This window comes from Pelodiscus sinensis, chromosome 6, assembly GCF_049634645.1.
Source record: "Pelodiscus sinensis isolate JC-2024 chromosome 6, ASM4963464v1, whole genome shotgun sequence".
NCBI lineage: Eukaryota > Metazoa > Chordata > Testudines > Trionychidae > Pelodiscus > Pelodiscus sinensis.
This window is the reverse complement of record NC_134716.1, coordinates 3116979-3140273: the sequence shown is the minus strand read 5'-3', so window position 1 is coordinate 3140273 and position 23295 is coordinate 3116979. Positions and strand designations below refer to the sequence as shown.

At 43.9% G+C, this 23295-nt stretch overlaps 1 protein-coding gene across 3 annotated transcripts in view; it reads right to left on the bottom strand.

The window, feature by feature from the left end:
• The window catches only part of PIGG (phosphatidylinositol glycan anchor biosynthesis class G (EMM blood group)), a 268780-nt gene that overhangs the window by 221047 nt on the left and 24438 nt on the right, over positions 1-23295 (bottom strand). For all 3 annotated transcript variants that reach the window (XR_012904572.1, XM_075931310.1, XM_075931309.1), the window contains 4 exons: positions 15637-15846; positions 14623-14811; positions 10203-10344; positions 9082-9294 (listed from right to left, as the gene is read on the bottom strand). Coding sequence is in view for 2 of the 3 variants with exons in the window: in XM_075931310.1 (XP_075787425.1) it covers positions 9082-9294; positions 10203-10344; positions 14623-14811; positions 15637-15846 (754 nt within the window). In the remaining variant the exon portion in view is untranslated. The remainder of the gene's footprint in view (positions 1-9081; positions 9295-10202; positions 10345-14622; positions 14812-15636; positions 15847-23295) is intronic.

The window sequence follows — 23295 nt, the reverse complement described above, 5'->3', positions numbered from 1 at the left end:
AGTTCAATTTTACTAAATTTTGTAACATGCGCTCCTAATGTGCGACTCATGCTGTCTGTGTCTTGCAGATTCCCTGGTTAAAGAGCAGGGTTCAAGCAATCGGTAGCTCTTACAAATGTGGCTGTCACTAGCGTGGTGTATGCACACCCTGTCCTTTGAGGTGAGGGTACCTCAGCTTATGGGCACCATTTAGCCAGGTTGCCAGCAATCTCTTTCAGTCAGTAAAACAACCCTCAGTCTAGGGCAGTACAGCCTAATGGCTAGAGTCAACAGCAACAAGATTTAATGGTACCGACTCTTCAATCAGGGCAGCACAGCCTAACAGCCAGCATCAATAAGGGCAGCCCTCAGCTCAGGGCAGCACAGCCTAACAGCCAGCATCAATAAGGGCAGCCCTCAGCTCAGGGCAGCACAGCCTGAGAGCCACAGTCAATAGTTTGGGGCAGCTGCCCAGGCCCACCCTACTCCACCGGGGCCCAACCCAAGGCCCTGTGAGTGTTGGAATGCTTCACCACTCACTCATGCTGAGCTCACTCGGATGGGAGATACCACTCCCACGCCCTCCCTGGGTCACTTCCTACCAGTGTCAGTGTGGGGGTGCTCTCGTGGTCTCTGGGTCTGCCACACCAGCCTCTCCCTGGAGCTCCTGATGTCTGGTCCTCTGGCTGGGGTATCTCTGGACCTCCAGCCCCAGGACCTCCTCCTCTGGTGTCCAGCCCAGGCTGAGCTGAGCTACTTCCTTTTATACTGTTCCAGCACTTGGAGCATGCCCAGTATGGGTGGAGGGGCAGGACGTGCTCCACCCACAGGGCCGTAAGCCCCCCGTCACAGTAATTATGCATGTTAACTCAAGAGTTATGCACATTCATTTACAAACACTATACAAGCTCCCTAGGACATTTTACTTCTTGACAGCAGGAAGACTGTTCTCCTAGAGTAACTGAATTAACAATACATTGTGCATTTGTGTTTCCATGCCCCCCGAAATAATATAAACGAGATTTTGACCAAGCTTCATGAGATTATGATGCAAGACGTTTGTTTTATTTTTTAAATTAAAAATGGAGAGGATTCATCTTCAGCTCTCATACCTTCCCGCTCCCACACTCTCCATGCTAAGCCTCTGTTGCCATCCAGCTCTTTGCTCCTTTCTTCCACTCTCCTCTACCTTTTCCATGTTATTGCCTATGGCTTCACATCCATCCTGCCCCTGGACTGTGATCTATCCCTTCTACACAAATCCCTACTTAAGCCTCACTTCAGTGACAAGCACTAATGGAAACCTATGTAAAACGTCACAACCAAAAATGGGAGGAATGGGCTAATGAGTTTTAACTTCCCTGGACAAAGCTAGAATTGTCTGCTCCCCCAGGAAGTTCATAAGTTGTGGGTTGGGAGGGAGAGTCGGACACTTGCGTATCATTAAAGACACAAGCCTTTTAGCCTCTGAAGAAGCAGCCTTTGGATTTAGGGAGGAACAAAGTCTGCCTAGAATCTAGACCAGGGGTCTCCAAACTACGGCCCGGGGGCCGGATGCGGCCCGCGAGGCCCTCTCATCCGGCCCGGGGAGACCTTTTTGGATTCAAAGGCAGAAGAAGTGAGATTGTTTCAAAACCCATTTGAAGCAGATGTGGCCAGTTGCCCAGATGAACTGCAGCTGGAAGTCATTGAGTTGCAAGCAAATGACCTCCTTAGGGACAAGTTCAAAATAGGACTGGTGGGTTTTTACCAGTTTTTGCCCAAGGAAGACTTTCCTAATGTCAAAACTTTTGCATCAAGGTACCTTTCAATCTTTGGAACAACATACCTGTGTGAACAAACATTTTCAAGAATGAAATACGTGAAGAACAATTTGAGAACAAACTTGTCCGATGATAATCTCAGGTCACTGTTGATGTTAGGGACAACAAATCTAAAGCCAGAAATGTCTGCTATTTTGGCATCCAGGAAACAATTTCACCATTCACACTAATACAGGTGTTCATGTGTAGTGTATGAATGTGTTATTAAATAATAACTGAATAAAATAATATTAAATACATAATTAAAAACAACATCCATGTTTTGATTGTTTTTTATTTGGACCTCAAGTGTGTAGTCGGCCCCCGAACTGCTGTTTGATAGTTAATGTGGCCCTCGGGCTGAAAAGTTTGGAGACCCCTGATCTAGACCAATATCATCTCTGCTTACCAGGTGTAACCACATGAAGCATTACTGAATGGCCACATCTTCCATTACATTGGGTACCTTTGTACTGCTCCATAGGTCATTAGCTGCCTCACAATTAGTGGCCCACTGACAAAAGTCTTCATACTAAATGGGAAAGGACTATCTAGGAAGGAGTAGCGGAGAAAGGGACCTGGGTGTCAGAGTGACCCACAAGCTAAATATGAGTCAGCAATATGTTGGGAAAAAAAGCACACGTCACTCAGGAATATATTAGCAGGAGTGCTATAAGCAAGACATGCAAAATAATTCCTCTGCTCTACTCCATGCTGATTACACCTCAACTGGGGTACTACGTCTGGACCTAGGTGCCATATTTCAGGGTATGTGGACAAATCAGAGAAAGTCCAGAGAACAACAAAAATCATTAAAGATTTAGAAACCATGACCTATGAGAGAAGACTGAAAAAGCTGGGTTTGTTTAGTTTGGGTAAGAGAAAACCAAGAGGGGGACACGAGAACAGTTTTCAAGTATATCAAAGGTTGTTACAAGGAGCAGTGGTGTATATGGTTCCCAGTTTCTGAGGATAGGACAAGAAGCAATGGGATTAAATTGCAGCAAGGGCAGTTTAAGTTGGAAATTAGGCAAAACTTCCCAAATGTCAGGATAGTTAAGAACTAGAAGAAACTGTCTAAGGAGGTTGTGGAATCTCAGTCACTGGAGATTTTTAAGAGCAGGTTAGAAAATCTCCAGTCAGGGATGATTTAGCTAATACTTAGTCCTGCCATGGGTACAGGGGATTGGACTAGATGACCTCTCAAACTCCCCTTTAATCTTTTGATTTCATGATTCTCCAGACACAAGGGAATATTTATTGGCACAGAACTACATTAGGATCCTTTACACCAGGATTCCTCTCAGACTATGACATAAGCATGGCTAGGCTTCCTTGGCATCTGACTGATATGAACCTGCCAAAATACCTCCTTAGGCCCACTGACAGCCAGTATCAATTGTCAAGTGGATAGGCCTAACAAGGGGATAGGTATGTAAAAAGTGTCTTCAATTTCACAGTTTGATTCCATCAGGAATAAAACACACATTTTCATTTAATCCACACACCCAAAACTAGCCATTCACTGAAGAGTTTCATATTAACTTTAGGCCATAACCCAAACGTAACCCATCACTGCAGAAAATGTAATTGTCCTTTAAGCAAGCTCGCATTTTTCCAAAATGGTTCACTCCCCCACATTTATTTAAATTTTACAGAAACAAATTATCAACTTGTATGTCATTCATTACATGCACACTTTGGGAAGTGAGCATTCGTGTGCACCACCAACCTACAACTGTCATCTTTCAGTTCAGGAAGTTACTCCAACCATATGTTCATGTCTAGCTATTGCACCTTCCAGTTTCTGCTCAGTCTTCTCATTTTGATGCTTCATTTTCAGAGTCCTTTATCAACTGTCTGGGCTTGCCTCTTCCAAAGGAAGACACTCCATTACTCCTATGTCAGTTTCCCCTCTCAAGGGATTACCTTCCCAGTTCAATTTCAGAATTTTCATTTAACTTTAACAACCCTGAAAACTGATTTTTAGCTTGAAGAGTCCATTGTCTTTCAACAAGTTATTCAGATACCTATGCTCTTACATCCAAGTAGAGCGAACAGAATGTCTTCTGGGCCACCTCTCAATAAGACTGTATGAGCAAAGGGGAAAGAAAGTTCCCAATCTACCTTCCCTATATTGTTCATTAAATTTGTTTGTTGTGATATCGATGAAAACAGATAACACTTGTGTACTGCTCATATACCCACACACACACACACAAACAAATACGTACTTTTCATTTTCATTTGTCTTTAAAGTGAAATAACCAAAGTAGGACACCACACTGCAGCTGATGGCATATTATTCTACAAACAGAGAATAAGCATAAGGCCTTCTACATCTGGCAGAACAATAACATTAATTCCAGGCAAAAGAAGTCAGTTTACCAACAAAGTGAAGTTGGAGATCCAAAAAAAAATGTGTGACATACAGAATAGATGGTGGCTAGATAAATGAGCTTCAACTTGAAAGACAAGATATCTGTGACTTCTTTAATGCTGTTAAAACTGTTTATGACCCATGTACCCAGGTCCAATCCCCTTTGATCTAAAGATGGAGGGAAGCTGATCAAAAATGGAAACCATGAACACACGCTGGAAGCAACACCTCAAAGATCTCCTCCATCAGGATTCTGTCACTGATGGCAATGTCTTCACCTTCATCTTACAAACATCAGATCAGAGATCAACTAGGAAAACCTCCAATCTTGGAAGACATGTACAGAGCTATTAAGCAGACAGAGAACAACAAGGCAACTGGCAATGATGAAATTTACAAGCAGTGGGGAGAGGAACTCACCTCACCGCTACATAATCTTGCTTTGAAACCCCAGAACCAAAGGAGAATCCCATTTGAACTTCAAGGTGCAATGATTGTGATGATTTTCAAGAAAGGAGATAAATCCAACTGTGGAAATTATATAGGAATCTCTCTGTTAGCATCTCTGAACCATCCTACTCCTCTTGTCAAAGACATTCTTCCTAAATCTCAGTGTGAGTTTAGACCAGGGATGGGCAAAACGGCCTCTGTGGGCTGGATCTGGCCAGCCAAGTGGCTTGATCTGGCCTGCGAAGGCCCTGTCATTCCCTCGCCACCAGGCCAATTAGGGTCTGGGGGCAGAGGAGCGCGAGAAGCTTCCTCCTGCCCTGCCAGGAGCATGCAGCGCTTTGAAGTGCCATGCAATCCTCGCAGGGCGGGAGGAGACATCCCGCGCTCCCCTGTCCCCAAGCCCTGATTGGCCTGGGGGCGGGAGGAGCACATGAAGCTTCCTCCGTCCTCCCCCCCACCCTGCAAGTAGCACGCAGCACTTCAAAGTGCCGTATGCTAGTGCAGGGTGGGGGCAGGGTGAAGGCAGTTTTGCACCATTCCACCGTCCCCAGGCCCTGATTGGCCTGGGGAGCACGCGAAGCCTCCTCCCACCCTGCGAGGAGCGCATGGCACTTTGAAATTCCATGTGCTCCTCGCAGGGTGGGGGAAGGTTGACAGGAGGCTTCACGTGCTCCCCTTGCCCCCAAGCCAATCAGGGCCTAGGGAAGGAGGAGCCGTGCAAAGCTTCCCTCACCCTGCCCCGGCCCTATGAGGAGCATGCAGCACTTCAAAGAGCTTTGCACACTCCCCCGCCTCCAGGTGCTGATTGGCCTGGGGGTGGGGGAGCGTGTGAAGCCTCTTCCCGCCCCGCTGGGGGCATAGGTGCCTAGTGGGAAGGGGGGGGTAAAGGGGCTTCTCCTACCCCCAAACCAATCATCATCTGTGGGTGAGGAAGTCCAGAAGCATCCTGGCCCCGCCCCTTACGAAGCGGCCGAGGGCAACTTCAAAAATTTTTGAAGTAGCCCCTGGCCAAAAATGATTGCCCACCCCCGGTTTAGACCATCTAGGTGCACAACGGATGTTATCTTCACTGCTCTTCAGCTTCAGGAAACATGCAGAAAACATTAACCACTATACCTGGAATTGAACAGATAAAAGCGTTTGACTCCATTAACAGAGAAGCATTGAAGAAAATACTTCTGAAGTATGGATGTCCACCGAAATGTGTCATCATTCTTCGGCTCCTTCGTGACAAAATGCAAGCGGTGACCCTCAGGAATGCATTTACTATGGCTCCTTTTAAGGATAAGACAGGTGTTAAAGAGGGCTATGTCACTACCCTGACATTCTTCTCCATCTTCCTTGCTGCAGTGCTTTATTATATCTCCGATAAGATGCTTGTAAGATTGTAGCTAATCTGCCAAATGGATGGCAAGCTGTTCAACTTTGGCGGCTTCCAATTCAAAATCAAAATTGACATCTTCAGTCGCTGAGCTTCAGTATGTTGATGGTGCAGCAGTGTGTGCTGACTCAAAAATAGATCTTTAAGCAACCATCCACATCTTTGCTGATGCATATCAGAAAATGAGACTTGCACTTAACATCCAGAAGACAAAAAGTCCTTCATCAGCAAGCTCCTGGTGCACAATTCCCAGCACCAGCAGTACAGAGCCATGATAACCCTATAGGGAATTTTCCACACATCCCATAACTTCAAAGCTACCTCTCACAGATGTTGGTATGATATGGATGAAGACATACAGTACCTGCTCAAATGTGCAAGCCAAGCTTTTAGTCATCTGAGAAAGAGGGTGTTATAAGATTTCAACACTGGAACCAAAACCAAACTCGTAGTATTTAAAACTGTTTGATCCCCACATTACCGTGTGGTCTGAAACAGACAACACAGAGGAGACTTCTTAAGGCGCTGCAGAAGTATCAACACTGTATATGTAACATTCTCCAACCAAATGTGATGACAGACACACTAACATTAGCATTCTCTCACAAGCTAATACAGTATTATGAATATTGAGGTAATGATTATTTATCATCAATTTCACCAGGCAAGCCATGTTGTCCAGATGCCCGATTCCAGACTGCCAAAGCAAGTCTTCTACTCTCTCAACTTATTCAAACAGAAAAAACGTTGAAGAGACATCCTCTAGACCAATATGAGGAAACACAACATTGGTATCAATTCATGGGAACAGATAACCCATGACAGACTACAATGGAGGAACTGCTTGAGACCGGGAACTGAGCACGTCCAAAACCAGATATAACTATATGTAACAGAAGAATGGAAGTGACAGAAAGAGCATTCTAATACCCCAAAGTCACTCGCCCTACTCAAAAACACATCTGTAATGTGGCAGATTCTGCAGTTCCAGAATAGGCCTCATCAGCCATCAGTGGACCCACTGATAATTTGAAATGGACACCTCATGAAAGATAATCATCCCCAACTCCAAGGGATTCTCGATAATACTTTTACAAATAGAGCATTCCAACATTCAGTACATTTTCCAGACACCCAAGCATCTAATTCAATACATTTCTTGCTGATGCTACACACTGGACAGATTTTTTTTCAGATGACTACCTTAGCCTCAGTTATTCCTTGCTCATTTTCCCCTTCAAAGGATCCTACTGTGTTTGGACTTAAGGGATGAGAAAAGTTCAGACTACTTTTAGCAAAATGTGTTACTTTATAGGTATATCCATCATCTGAAATTACACTCAAGGTACCATAGTATTTCACTGGCCAAAACACAGTGCTTGTAAGCTTCAACTCATCACCCATCTCCTCGATTGAGACGTTTCTTGTCTCTGCTAATTTTTCGTTAGAAGCTCCTCTTCATCACAAATGAGTAATGCATCTCCTCTGTAGAATTCAGAGGCGATCCAATTAGTACTCAAGCCTCCAGATCTAAGCCCCGCTGTTCAATTCGTAGAAGAGTATTTTCAAAACTGTGGAAGCCCTCCAGCAATCTATCAACATTCAGAAACCTTGAAATTACATTAACTAACCTAACTATATAATTGCCTTCAAGTTTCTCTTTAGAGAAAAAACATTATTTTCTATTCCAGTCATTTACCAGACTATCATGGTTGGCTGAACGACATGAGAATCTGCTCAGAGAAACAAAATTAGCAGGTAAAAAATTTCTCATTCTGCTGTACAGCTTCTCTTCTCGTGCTTCACAAGCGGGAAGCAGTGAGCAGTGATTCATGGACATAGCGGATAAAGGATAAAGCAGACTTCATTACTGTATGGTAGAATCATCAGCAGAAATAGAAGTTGCCCAAGTGGTCATCTCCATCTATTCCTTCACCAACCCCCGCATCGCCGAAGGACTTGGATTAATGATAGAACGTTAATGGTGGTGAGATCTGATAAAATGATGATAACGGGATAATGAAGATGATAAAGCACAAGCAAAAAAAAAAAAAAACCTGAGAGAAATGGTTGAGTGGGAAAGCTGTTACATGGGGGCAGTCCCACTCTCAGGGCAGCAGAAGCCAGATTCCACTGGTACTAAGAATCGTTACAGCTGGGAACTTCGTTAGCTGCAGTGGATGTCAAGGATATCGTCTATGCCTTGTCATGCTCTCCAAGCCCCACAACATGTTGCTGAACTGCCTTCATAGAGGTTTACTCACAAATTGATTTCCTCTGCTCAGTCTACCAGAACCATCTGCATTCTAGACAAAGACAGTTTCCCTACCTTGCTGGGGGTAAAAGACCCATCAGCTACCCTCACCTGGCTTGGCCTGCTCATCAAAGCAGTTTAGTGGGGCATGGCCACTGTTGACTGCAAACAGTTATTTGTGGCCACAGGTGAGAGCTGGGTGTAGCTGGAGACCCAAGTGAACAAATTAGTGCCCAAGGAGTGTTCCTCCACCAGAGGCACTACTATTCCTAGTATTCCCCCAAACATTCCAAAGGGTAGAGTCTCTTCTTAAAATCCCGTAGGTGCTGGCAGCAACCAACAGATGGCTGTGCTAGCTTTGACAGTGACGAATGAGGCCTCTGTGTATCCTCAACTATTAATTTCCTTACTGTTTCTCCATTGAGAAATGTGTACTATCACAACACTACAGAAGTTACATTTGGTATTATTTCTTTAATTTAAGTCAATAGCCCCTGACAGATAGCCTTATCCGAAGAATCACATATCCTTGGGCTTCAATCACATCTGAATTTACTTGAAAGTCCTACTTTACTTGATCAGGAGTTTTGCCCTTTTGGTTAGCAGTTTGAACCTGAATTTATTAACCTTAATTTAAACCAGCATGCAATAACAGATGCTAATATGCTTAACTTAGTACATACCGTTCTCAGAACTCCCCTTGACTAACCTACCAGTTTGTAATGATGTGTTGTATTCTTGTTCCTAGAACCCTCAAACTGAAGTTTAAGCATCTCTTGCTGACAGAAAAACAGGACACAGCAGGATGCCAGAAAAATAATTTTAATTGACTTACCTTTTTCATATGTAGGCATGTTCTCCTGAAGTAGTCTGCTAAGCTGGAACCCATTTAAATGCAAGAACCTTAGTTGTTCTCTCATCGTTTTCCCTTCTATAACAGAGAGCAAAATATTCCCAACACTGTTTCTTGATATTGGCAGACCAAGACCTATTGCCAACGTAGCTGCTAAGTCTGTCTGTTGCACAAGTTCCAGCTGTTTTAAAGGGCCTAGAAGAAGAAGAAGATGATTTACATTACAAAATTATTCTGATCTGGATGGTCAAGCTGCAAGTTTGGGTAGCCTCCAATTTTGTCAACATGTCCTAGATCAGATGTGTTCCCACGCCGAGGTCTGTTTTAAAAAAAAGGTTGGTCACACAGTATTAGTTCCCTCTCTTTCCCAGCTGCTGCACTGCAACAGACAACAGAAAAAGTAATACATTCTTACATAACATTACTCTTGCACATGAGTCATTATTGTAATTTTGACAAGCATGTAGGTAATTATGAATTGGCCAGGGGGGGATCCATAAAACTGTTTGAATTAAGTTGTGTTCCATGTTATGGACGTGACTGACAATCTCTGTACTACGTGGAGGGGACATTCACTGAAGTGTGCCCTGTGAACTAGTCTCAGATGTTAAAAAATAGGGTTGCTCTAGCTAAAAGACACTTTTCTCTTGTCCAAAGGGAAGGGAGTTTGAGAGCTGTGGAAAATTATCTAAAAGTGAAACAAAAGAAGTAGGTGATCCTAGCAAGAGTCTATTCAGGGACTCAGAGGGTGAACTGGGGCTGGGGAACATAAGCATACAGCTAGTAGCTGCTGCTCTTTCATGACCCAGCTCGAAAGGCAGCAGCACCGCCACTACCCACAGCACAAAATCAAACCAGTAAACATGCACGCTGCTATCAGGAGACACCAGGAATTGCAGTTTTACCAGAATCAATGTTGAAAACAGGACTAGCAAGGAAAAACAATGGACATTTGCTCACATTTCAAAAATCAGCCAGGACGGATACCATAGGAACAAAAGAAGAGAGGATGTTTGGGAAAACCTGGACAGGTGTTAACCCTACTCACAGCAGTCCTAGTAGGTGACCATGAAGGGACACTCGCTAGAGTATGTGACACTTACCATTTCTCTTTTCAAAAGCAGAGCTGATAAATAGCAGAGGCGTGTGTACTTCTTCCTCTGACGAGCCTCCATGACTGCCTGTTTCAGACATCCCATGATCCCCACATACAATAAGCAAGTTGGGCAAGGATGATTCTCCTTCCTGCAACTCACAGAAAAAAAAGACTTCAGCAATATCAGACACGCACGCACTTTGGAAGAATTTTACCATTTTAATATAGTATTTCCGCAAATAATTTGTTTTAAAAATAGTTCTGCTTCCAGTGATTTCAATATAGCTCCACTGCCAAGACATTGGAGTTTGACACTGCTTCCATTCTTCGCCTTAATTTTGAAGTCTTCAGGCAAGCACTTCTTTCAGTATCTAGCAAGGATAACAGATGAAAAATCCCATTTCTTAAAGCTGCTTTTCAAAAAGGGAAAACTGATCACATTCTAGAGAGCCCCTTGACAATGTTACTAGAAAATCATGAGCACCCATCAGATTTAAGACCTCAAAAAAGAATTACAAATGATATAATCTGATCTGTATCACCTAGTTTAAAAAAAAACAGGATTTAAATAGGATCAAAGGACATACAGATTGAACTAGAGGATTAAGTAACCATCAATATCAATCAAGCATTGCAGGGGTTTCTCAATCTTTTTCTTTCGGTGCCCTCCTCCAACATGCAATAAAAAAACCGTGGCCCAGCTGTGCCACAACTGTTTTTCTGCATATAAAAGCCAGGGCAGTGTTAAGAGGTAGCAAGCAAGGCAATTACTTGGGCACCACACCACAGGCAGCAGGAAGCTACATTGAGCAATGTAGCTTCCACTTCAGCGGTGGGGAGTCTTGGGGTGACAGCTTTCTGCTATGGGCCCCAGTGAATCTAATGTTGGCCCTGCTTGGTGGCCCCCTGAAACCTGTTTGTGGACCCCCAGGGGGCTTCAGTCCCCTGGCTGAGAATTGCCTATTTATTCTATATTAGGAGAAGAACCTACAATAAAGATAAAGTCTAATGAAGGTATTTGCATTCCAATCTCCTCTTTCCATTCACTCATGACTCAGATGTCTTCAGGGCAGGTATCCAACATGGTTGATCTCACTCCAAAGTTAAATTTACTTTTGTTGTGGGTGGAGAGAAGCAGAGGGAGTTTAAGTGAAACTCATGCACTGAGTTTTTGAATGAGTAAATAAAAATAAAAACTGCAGAAAAGTTAGTTTATCCTGAATGTAAAAATCAGACATGGTATATTTGTAGACACCAATGATGAATACAATACTTGCTTGAATAAGTGGTTTTATATTTTTAAGTGTTCTAAAGCCTTAAGGGTTATATCTGCATATTATCAAATGATCTGTTAATCCATTAATGGATAATGTCATGCCATTCCAACATCATATGAAAGGATGGGTTCCATCTTGCATTGAAAACAGGAGATCAACCTCTGTGCTAAAAGCATGGAGCAGATACTTTTATATCAAAAAATAAACCATACTTGAATTTTGATAAATTTTAAATACAGTCAATTAGCTTGAGTTCTGATCAATTAAAAACTGACCTTAAGTCTATTTTGAGTCTCAAGACTTTTGGTGTCCTTCTAGCTTCAAATGCAAACAGAAAACAGAAAAGTTGTACATAAAGACCTTGGGAGTCTTTGTGGAGTTATGCTATGATTTGCCAAAAATCCTTGTAATCGTAATTGTAACCTTATGTGCTGCAGTTAGTTGACAGAAAACTCAATTTACAACAAATACTTCTGATGCTATATGCAGAAGTCTTTGCAATAATTAGAAAGTACAACACAACTTAATTTTATGCATTCAGTAACATTTCTTGCATCCAAAGCTAGAAGCTACAATGCACACAAAATGGATGTTACTAGTCCAAGGGCGTTTGTGAGCCTTAAAAAGCGCATTCATTAAAGCAGGGGTGGGGAACCTCAGACCTCGGGGCTGGACGTTTCCCCTGACTTGCCTGGATCCAGGTCCCTGAGCCCACACCAGAGGCATAGCGAGGGTGTTATGCGCCATGGGGCAAAAGCAAAATTTCTGCCCCCTCCCCTCTGCTGAATGGCGGGGGTCCAAACCTGGCACACAGATGAGCCCGACCCTGGAAGGAGAGGGGAGGGGAGCTTGTACCACATCTTCCCCCGCCCCCTCCAGTTTGGGGTCAGGCCCCAATATGCACTAACCCGCTAGTGCAGATGGAGAAGGATTGGACTGGGGGTGGACAGGTGGGAAGGAAGCTCCAGCTACCGACAGCAGGCGGAGGAGGAGCAGACGAGCCAAGGGATGACAGGAGAGTGGATGGGGACTAAATTGGCACCCTCCCCCACAGCGTGGCACCCAGAGGTAACTGCCCCTCCACTCCCTCCTCACTTTGCCACTGGCCCTTGCTGGTGTTTCAGCCCCTCTGTCGCTCCACCACACAAAATAATCTACTAGCCTGGGACTCCCTATGCTCTGCTGTGAGAGGGGAATGTGTCTTTTTTTTTTTTTTGGCGTCTCATTTGTGTGCGGCCCCTGACTGATTTTTCAGTGGGTCAGTGGCTCCCAATCCAAAAAAGGTTCCCCAACCCAGCATGAAAGGAATAACAACTGTGTTGAGAAGTTATGTTCTTCATGAAACCATGCTTCTGGTTCAGAGACTCCTTTCCTGAATAAACTCACTGTTTCATTAAAATAATAATCTTCCTGAATGCAACAGCTGCCATGCTGAAGATTCCGGATTTCATTAAACTGGTCAGCTAAATCAAATGTGGTGCTCTTGTGCAAAATGAATGTTTTGAAAGGAGAAAGGTAATTAAGACAGAATAATGGCTACTCTAATAAATACTCGGCTCTTTCAGAGTAACCAGCTGGCTCAGGAGTCACATTGAGTCAGGGGCTGGCTGAATCGGTATAGGAGTGCGAGGCCACATGAGGATAAAGGGCAAATACGCATGGCTGAAGAGGAAGCGGGGGTGCAGGTCATATGGGGACAAGGACAGACAGTTAACTGACGGAAGACACTATGGATCAACTAAATGGGGGAGAGACTCCAACTACTGAACAATCCTTCTCCTTCCCCCACCACAATAAACTGTTGCATACTTCTTCCACCCACATTCACAACCCTCTAGGTTCAATCCAACACTCCTTCCCAACAAGTACAGTAAAACTCCAATAGCCCAGCATCCAATAGTCCGGCACTCCTGATAGTCTGGCATCAAAATGGCAAGAGCCTACTGAGTGAGCTTCGGCAAAAAAAGAGTCACAAGGTAACAGCGGCAGCGGCTGAACTGAGCAAAAAGGGTAAAAAAGGCTTAAAAAAACTGAAACATTACAGTATACTGTATACAGTACGTACAATAAAAAGGGTTAAGAACACTTTACATACAGTATATAATGTATACAGTGTATATATATAGCCTGCTTATAGTACCTCCTGATAGTCCGGCATATCTGATAATCCGGCACCACCTAAATCCCATAGGTTCCGGATTATCGGAAGTCTACTGTAGTTTCCTCTCCCTCACCTCCTCTGTTACGCCTTTGGACTGCTTCTGAGAGGTGCGGAAAATACATTTCTATATTGTAATTTATATGAATTATTACTCAAAATTCTGTATTAATGTGCCTAGTAAGGAATCTATTTGTCAAAAAAAATTCCTCAATTTTTTTTATTGTAACAATACAGACATACTTTCTGTCGGGTATTTTGAAATAAATTGCTAACTGGTGTGATTATATTGTGTTATTTTGACACATAAAATATGCAGAATTTTAGAATCTTAATGTGCAGATTTTTTTGGGGGGAGGCACAAATTCCTCGGGCATAATAGTGGCTTACGTTCCAAAATAATGGCTTTCAGTGGAGTACTGTTATATACTTGAACTTAATTCCCCTTATTTTTGCAGCTGTGTGTTGGTTATCATTGAACTTTAACTGACAGTGTTCTTGTATGTTAATATTGATCAGAAAATACATACAATGCTAGCACAGCAGAACGTAAATAAATAGCATCCAAATAGCTATAGCCTATCACATTAAGATGCACTGCACTTTTATAGAGTATTGTAATACTCTGAACATTTTAAAACAGGACCTGATCCTGCAGAGTTTTGACTGTCTATTCTTCCAATGACTTCAACAGCAGCTCTTGCATGCTCACCACCACTTTTAAAAAGCAAATTGTATTTAGGAGTTTAAATCTGCCTTTAGTTAACTAACTTTAGGCACCCTGTTTGGTCAGTGTATTCAAGGACCTCTTTTAATGAAAGTTTAGTAAGTAAAACCTTTAAAAACAGGAAGTATTGCCTCAGCATTGCATACTTCCTAAAGAGTAAGAAACTCAAATTTGAAGTATATTGAAAGAACTTTCTCACGTCTCCCAGAAACATTACAGCAGTTTTAGTCTACTGCTATTAGATTTATGTCCAGAAATATTTCACCTTTGAGAGGAGTGATGTATGAATCTTCTTGAGGATGTTATCCATTTCATAAAGCTTTGGTCCCACCAAAGGGCTGTTTGGTCCAGTCAGATGACCAATATGGTCCAATCCTAGGTAATGAAGTATCAGAATATCCCAGTCTTCTCTTTTTAAAACACTATCCAAATGTCTGGTAACATTATCATCAACCTTGTAGATGAAAGCAAAACATTTCAGAAAAAAGCATATTTCTATTCTACTTATAAAAGAAAAGAAAATTAAAAGAAAATTAAGTTATTTCATTTGGCACCACATTTAGGGTACATCTAAACTACACCCTTCTGTTGGCAGAGGGATGTAAATTAGATGTATCAAAAGTGCAAATGAAGCGGGGATTTAAATATCCCATGCTTCATTTGCAAAATGGTGGCCACCACTTTTTTTCTAAACGGGGCTTTTTGGAAAAAAACCCCAGCAGTATTTTCAACAGAAATGCCCCATTTCGAAAGATCCTGTACTCATTTTTCGAAATGCCTCGTTTCGAAAAAAAGCGGTGGCCACCATTATGCAAATGAAGTGCGGGATATTTAAATCCCCGCTTCATTTGCACTTTCGATACGTCTAATTTACATCCCATATGCCGACAGATGGGTGTAGTTTAGACATAACCTTAAGCTCTAAAGAAGTTAGTGAGTGTTGACCAATTTTGAAAATCAAGATGATTTACACAGCAAATATAAATCCAGGAACCTAACTGTAGGTAGCCGGTTTTGCAAGTCTTGGCCTGCTCTCTACCCCTTTCCGCTGAAAAGACTCCCAATGTATTTATTTATTTTATATATATAATACACACACACTATAGGGCTGCCAAGTGCCAAGCTACTGAGGGACAATCCCTGGTTTCATAGTTTTCAATTAGCAGCCAACGTTATTGCATACTCCAAAACATGGTCAATGGTTTTTGAAAACGGATTCCCTAAAAGATTGATAAATTTGTGTCTCAATATCTAATTTGACTATGAAAAAGCTTCTTACCTCAGTATAATCTGAGACAAAAAATGAGGTAGTGCCATCATATTCCACAAAATGTTTTGGAAACAATTTAAGCCATGTGTCATCACCATAAAAGATTATTCTTTTCCCAGCTGTTTTTGCCTGCCATATCAGGTTGTCTTCCAAGAGTGCTGGTGAATTGAGATTCATGATAACATCAATGAAGCCAGGTATGCTACCAGTCATCAAAGCCTAGATAGATAGACAGATAGAAAAATAAGTGAACAACAGAAGCTGCGAAAGTATTTGATGTTTGCGTGAAAAAGTGAGGTAAAATTAAACTTCATGGGGGAATGGGATCAGACTTACAATGTCAAAGCCTAATAAATGGATTAACACGAGTTGCCATATCAGAGGGTACCTAGTCAAGTATCCTGTCTCTGACTGTGACCATGGCCACTGAAGGAGCTAAACTGAGGATGTTCTTCCATAGCAAACTACAAATTGGGCAGACAATCCCCAAACTGGGGTTTAAATCCACAATTACACTTCCCCAAGCCAGTAACCAAACAGCCTTTGAAATGCCTTTCTGGTCACCGAAAAACCAAAACACAGTTCCCAGTAAGCAATCCAGACTTTGGCTTCCACCCAGACAACCAAGTCTAACAGTTATTCACAATATATAAAGTTCTACCCGACCCAAGAAAGCAAATCTATTACCCCTTAATCAATGAGTATTTCAGATCTTACCCAAATGCACGCTTACAGCCAATCCTTATTAACTAAAGCTAGGATTGATTAATAATAAAAAAGAAAAAATATAGTTAATGATCATTATACATACAAATCAGTTTCATAGCAGAGATGATGAGGTCACTGATTTGTAAAAATCCTTTTGAAATCAATTTAAAAGATTACTGTATACTCCAATAGGTAGTCCAATGTGCAGATTCAAATTCTACCATGAAAGTTGCAGGGTTAACCCAGACTAGATCTGGAGACCTCACCCATATGAACTCAGACTTTCCCTATCAATGAGATATCAAGGATCTGGCCCAAAACAACTTCCTTTATAGCTTAAAGCCCAGTGGATAATCTTGGCAGCAGGCCTTCTGTGGATGATTAGGTAATGTACACTATTGCTTTGAAACTAACCTTTGTTTCCCAGGGATATGATAGAAATAAGAGAAATAAGGTGACAACAATCTGTGAAATTCTAGCAGAACTCTTAAAAAGCTCTGGACAAGCCATTCTTTTGTGGGTGAAGAAGCTGTTATTATCTGGGGAACAGAGTGGATCCTGCCCAACGAGCAAAAAGGCATTTTTAAGCTACTATGGCATTACTCTTCTATCCAATGCTGAGAACATTTTTACTTTGGTCTTGTTGGCCCACGCTGCTGCTATCTTAAGAAGCAAGACAAGACAACAAGGTGGTTTTGGTATGTCTACACTACCACCCTCGTTCGAACTAGGGTGGTAATGTAGGCAACTGGAGTTGCAAATGAAGCCCGGGATTTGAATTTCCCGGGCTTCATTTGCATCTTGCCGGGCGCCGCCATTTTTAAATGTCCGCTAGTGCGGACTCCGTGCCGTGCAGCTACACGCGGCACGGACTAGGTAGTTTGGACTAGGCTTCCTATTCTGAACTACCGTTATTCCTTGTGAAGCCTAGTCCGAACTACCTAGTCCGCGGCGCCTGGCAAGATGCAAATGAAGCCCGGGAAATTCAAATCCCGGGCTTCATTTGCAACTCCGGTTGCCTACATTACCACCCTAGTTCGAACTAGGGTGGTAGTGTAGACATACCCTTACTCTTGGATGTTCCATGAGAGCAAATGTCACAACATGACAGCTTACTTAGAAGAAAAGAGAAGTCAAGCACCCCATTCACATCATACTTGTGGATCTCAAGGCAGAGATCGACAGGGAATCACTCTGACTGATCTTGAAACTCACAGGCCTCTCTGACAAGTGTTGTGGAACATTCCATCTCTGATGACAGCTCCTCACATTGTGTTCTTGTAAGTGGGAAAGGATCACCTTCTTCTGAATTAGGTCAGCTGTTCAACATGGACCTGTCGTAGCCCCAAACTCTTCAATGCCAACTCAGGCTGTGAGGTTGAGCACACACTAAGTAAACAGCATTTAGGCATATGCATTATTAAGAGACTGGAGAGCCTTGAAACAGGCCACACCTTGAAACACTTCTGTGTCCCTGGGGTGAGACACCTTTACCCTTCTTGGTTTTAATTATTAAGTATGTGTTTCAAGTTTTCTGGCAAGAGGGGGAGCCATTGTTGGGACATGTCTGGACAGGCTATTCATGTGTCTGTCACAGAGTGCAAGCATTATTCCTGGGTCAGACTGGCAGAGACTCTGGGGGTTTTTGCCTTCCCCTGGGACATGGGTCACTTGCTGGTTTGAATTAGAATAAATGACTGATTCTCAAATCATGATTTGAGGACTTCAGTAACTCAGCCTGAGGTTAGGGGTCTGTTACAGGAATGGGTAGGTGAGGTTCTGTAGCCTGCAATGTGCAAGATGTCCAATTAGATGATCGTGATAGCCCCTCTCACTTTAAAGTCTGTGTCAGTTTCCCACTATTCTTTCCTTCCAGGCCACAAGGATCCAGCTTTCACAGGCTCACAGGGCACTGAACCCCAAGTCCCCATCAGTGACAGAAAAATAAAATGTCTCTGTTCCCCCTTATCTTAGTGAATGGCCTCTGTTGGAAAAGCCATGAAGATTTCCTGAGATGCAGATTCTGCTCTGCGGTGTGTGCGGTGTGATCATTAAGCAGTCTTCTCTGCTTATTTAGTATGATGGCTTTGTTTACCTTTCGTATGTTAATGTGCATGCATTGTCCTCTGCCTGTGATTATGCTGATTAGATAAGTACACATTCCTTGAGCTAGGGCAGACTGGGCTTCCATAGTCCCTGCCAAACACATTTTAAGAACATCATTTCAGTGTACTCAAACTCTTTCTGAATGCTTTGACCGTACATCACACAGTGATTTTTTGGGGGGAACCAGCCTGTTAGCAACTTCCATATGATTATGATGCCCGGGTGTTGGGAGAATATAGGTAAGATTTGATAGGAGAAAGTTTGGTGTGCCATCTGTTAGTTGGTATGGAGGGGCACCCAAGATCACAGTCATACTCACTGCTATTAAACTCCCTGTACATTATTTTCAAACAGCAACCGTAAGTATTTCATGAAAAATGTAATCAATTGTTTAACTATATTGTCTGAACTGTATCTGTTAAAAGATGCTGAAATCAAGATGTTGAAATCTTGAAGTCAGAGTTCAAGCCTTTCTTTGTATTAAATAAAAATGTGATTGCGGGCTGTGCAAGATTTATGTATTTAACTATTCATTTCTTTGCTTTTAGTGCCTAGATTATGTAAATGATCTGGTAAGAAACTACTCTGTAGTCACTTAGCAACAATAACTGGGCTTTTGCAACCAACATCTTTTTTTGAATAATATGACTTGAAAATGTGTCTCTGATAACTTTGGTTGCAGGATTGGAATGTATGCTATACAGAAGCTTTATCTCAAAGAACAAATGTTACAATTAAACAGAATAAGTATTACATGAGGAAGGAACTGACTTCTGAAGTTGCTTTTCCAGCTGGGCTATTGAAATTCCTTGTCCTCAAACTTCCATTGCAATTATGGAATTAGGGTCTTTATTCTTTTCCTGAATCAAATGTTTAATTAAAAATGAAAAATAGCTTACACCCTTTTTAGCTGCAGAGGTAGCTAGCTTTCATACTGTTTAGGCAGCATAGAGGCCGCAGGATGCATTGCAGGCCTCCATTGTGACCTGTCCCTGAAACAAACATGGGGTTCTGTAAAATAGAATGCCTGCTAGGGACAAATGTCCACTGCTGCCCAACCATCATCTTTTAGGTCTTCCTCAGGTACAGTGCTGCAAATAGTGGGATTTGGTTGGTGCCTTTCTCGGGGTGATTCATGAGTGACTTTGGAAGAATTAATGCAATCTGGCTGGGTAATGAGTGATAACACAGCCTGGAGGAGAGTTGCTGCTTGTCACTAGCAAAGCATTGCGGGAGACAGCCCAGACTGGAGAGTAGCAGTCCCATAGTCGCAGGCTGTACCCCAAGAATCCCGTCACACTCTGTATTAAAGTGAAGTGTGAGTCTTCAGCTAAATTAGTAAGTTACTGTATGTTCTGTCTCTTTGCAGGCAGTGAACTTAACATCTAAGAATATCCAGAGAGATGCTGCAGAGAGGTATCTCTGAGGAATTTGTGAATTGGGGTTTGTTGACCATTACCTGAAAGGAAACATTTGGACTGGCAGATAGATGAGGTGGTATGTCAAAGCAGCAGTTGAGGTTGATTGGGGTAACACTGTGGCTTACAGTTCTGGGTACCCCAAGCAGGACATTACAGTGACACTGGAATATTTAGTTACTATTCACTTCATGCCTACAATAGGGCTAGGGTTTCAAAAGCTCACTGCAACTTTACACTTAGACAGAAACCACAATGCCCTAGCACCCAATCCTCTGTTCCCAAGATTAACTCGGTCTCCACTCACGCTACCTGTAGAGCAGTGGCCTCCAACTTTATTACACCTGAGATCACTTTCTAAATGTCAGGGCAAGCCAAGATCTACCCCATCCCTTCCCCAAGACCTCATCCCTTTCCTGAGGCCCCGCCCTCTCTGCTCCCCTCCTCTCCATTATTTGCTGTCCCCAGCCCTTACTCACTCTCACTGGGTTGATACAGGAGGTGCAGGCTCTGGGGTGGGAATGAGGGATTTGGGTGTGGGAAGGGGTGAAAGGTGCAAGCTCTGGGAGAGAATCTGGGTGCAGGAGGAGGTGAAGAAGGGGCTGCTGGCTCAGGGAAGGGGCTCCAGGCTGAAGAGTGTTGGGGTCAGGTGGAGGATTGGGTGCTGAGCAAGCCACAGGCTTGTGGATGTGAGGGTGCAGGAGTTCGGATTGGGATGTATGAGGGGCTCAGGGCAGGGGGGTTGGGAGTATGATGGGCTCAGGACCCAGATTTGCAGTGTGTGGATGGTGCATAGTGTTGTGGCAGAAGACTAGGAATGAGAGAGACTCAGGACAGGGGTTTCCGGTGTATGATATGCTCGGGGTTGGGATGTGCGGAGAGGTGCAGGGGTGTTATGATGCTGCGGCCAGAGGGGGGCTTTGCCATCCAGCCTCCCTTTCCTACCAAGCAACACTGAAGCAGTGATTATGAAGCTCCAGAAAAAACAAGGTATCTTCAGGCATCCTAGATGCTTAAGAATCTAGCTTGAGACCAGGACACAACACAGATAATCCTAGTAGCACTAATGATTGTCTCCTCTTTGCAATAGATCCTGACAATTTATCAGTGCTCATACTACATCCCTCCGCAGACTCAGACAGTCGATGGAAAGGCGCTATTCACCCATTTATTGAGTACGTTGAGACTAATCTATTCCTGGGCAACTCAACACACGGCCCATGGGGAAGTGTGGGTTTACACAGGGCTCAAAACGCAGCCCATGGGCGGGATCCTTTGAACATGGCCTCCACAGAGAACACGCTCCACAACGGTGAGGCATCTCCCAGGTGGGGTGAGCACTGAAAGACGCAAGCAGATGGGCTGGCTAGAACAGACAGGTACAGGGTGTGGGCAGTTCTAGCCCCCAGGGAGAAGGTACTGGGAGCGCTGAGGCATTGTGGTAAGTGCTTTGTATTTATGCCCCCCGTCAGTGTGAAATAAGCTATTTGCATATACAGCAAAACTCCGATGGTCCGGCATCTGATGGTCCGGCACTCCTGATGGTCTGGCACCATCAGGAACCTGGAAGTGCTCCGGGCAGCCGGACCATTGGAGCTGCTCTGCCCCCAGCTTCCCTGATTCAGCCGCTGCTAAAACTGACCAGCGGCTGAATCGGGGAAGCCAGGGACAGAGCAGCTGGAGTGCTGCTGGGTAAGTCCCGTAGTGCCGCCCCTCGAGGCTGCGGGACCAACCCGGCAGCACCCCAGCTGTCCCCGATTCAGCTGCTGCTGAAACTGACCAGCGGCTGACTCCAGGAAGCCCAAGGCAGAGTTGCTCTGCCCCAGCTTCCTGGAATCAGCCCCTGATCAGTTTTAGCAGCAGCTGACTTGGGGACACCTGGGGCAGAGCAGCTGGGGTGCTGCTGGGTTGGTCTCGCCACGCCAAGGGTCGGCGCTACCGGACCAACCCGGCAGCACTCCAGCTGCTCTGCTGCCGGCGCCCCCGATTCAGCTGCTGTTGAAACTGATCAGGGGCTGATTCCAGGAAGCCAGGGGCAGAGCAGCTCTGCCTCGGGCTTCCTGGAGTCAGCCGCTGGTCAGTTTCAGCAGCAGTTGACTTGGGGACACCTGGGGCAGAGCAGCTGGGGTGCTGCTGGGTTGGTCTCGCCACGCCAAGGGTCGGCGCTACCGGACCAACCCGACAGCACTCCAGCTGCTCTGCTGCCGGCGCCCCCGATTCAGCCGCTGCTGAAACTGACCAGTAGCACTGAATCAGGGACGCCTGGGGCAGAGCAGGACTATCGGAAGGGGGGGCTATGAGGGGTCTGGGGTGGCATCCCCCCCACCCTACCCCAGACCCGTCATAGCCCCCCCTTCCGATAGTCCGGCATATCTGATAATCCAGCGGCCCCTGGGTCCTAAAGGTGCCGGATTACCAGAAGTTTACTGTATTTTGCATGTGCTGTGAGTATCATTGTGGTACCCAGGGCTTCCAAAGTTGAGTAGCCCTGATTTATTCAATGTATTATAATGATTTCAATTATTCTTTCAACAGGAACCAAGTAGTGGCAGTGAGCTACCACTCCTATCACCAAAAGTAGACACCAGAGGAGCAAGAGAGATCTAGCCTGTCTCTCCCCAGCTTTAAAATCTATGAATAACAACTTCAAGAAATGGCAAGGTATCAGAGACCCTGCTGCTAAGCACATACCATCAGCAATACGCTGTATCACTAGAGTGTCACATGCCATCACTAGAGCATAACAATACCTACATCAGCCTCTGAATGAATGAATGTCAACAAGGCTGCACTCTTTACAGTACATCACCAACCTGCCCTACTGAAACTCTGGTTCTACAGCACCAACTCTACAGGCTCCTAATAAAGCTACAGGAAAAGAGCTCTGTTTGATATCGGTTTCAGAGACCGATAGCTTAGAAAGAGGATGGCAGCAATATACTCAAGCAGTGCTCTAATATGCTCCCACTGAAATCCATGATAGAAGAGTCCTCATTAAAATTAATGGGAGCAGACTGGCCCTCAACACTCTACAATAAATTTCAACTTTACTTAATTACAAGCTGTTTTCTGTAACAGCCACTATTGCACATTTTCCAAGATATTTAACATATGACAAGTGTGATACGTTAATGAAAAGCAATTTTATACTAAGGAAACCAGTCCATGACAACAAGTACAGCAAGACTGTGGAGACCTAAGCTCTCTTCCTTGCTCGGCCATTAACCTGCGAGCTGACCTAGAATAAGTCATTTCACCTCTGTGCCTCAGTTTTTCCCTTTTCCTCCCTCCATGGGTAAAATGAGAAGTGGCTCCTTACCTTATAAAGCAGGCAGATTTATGACTGGGATGCACTAAAAGTTAAATATTGGACAAATATGCACAGTTTGATTTCAGTGCCCTGAAACTCAATAGGGCCAATTTTCTTTGCAAAAAT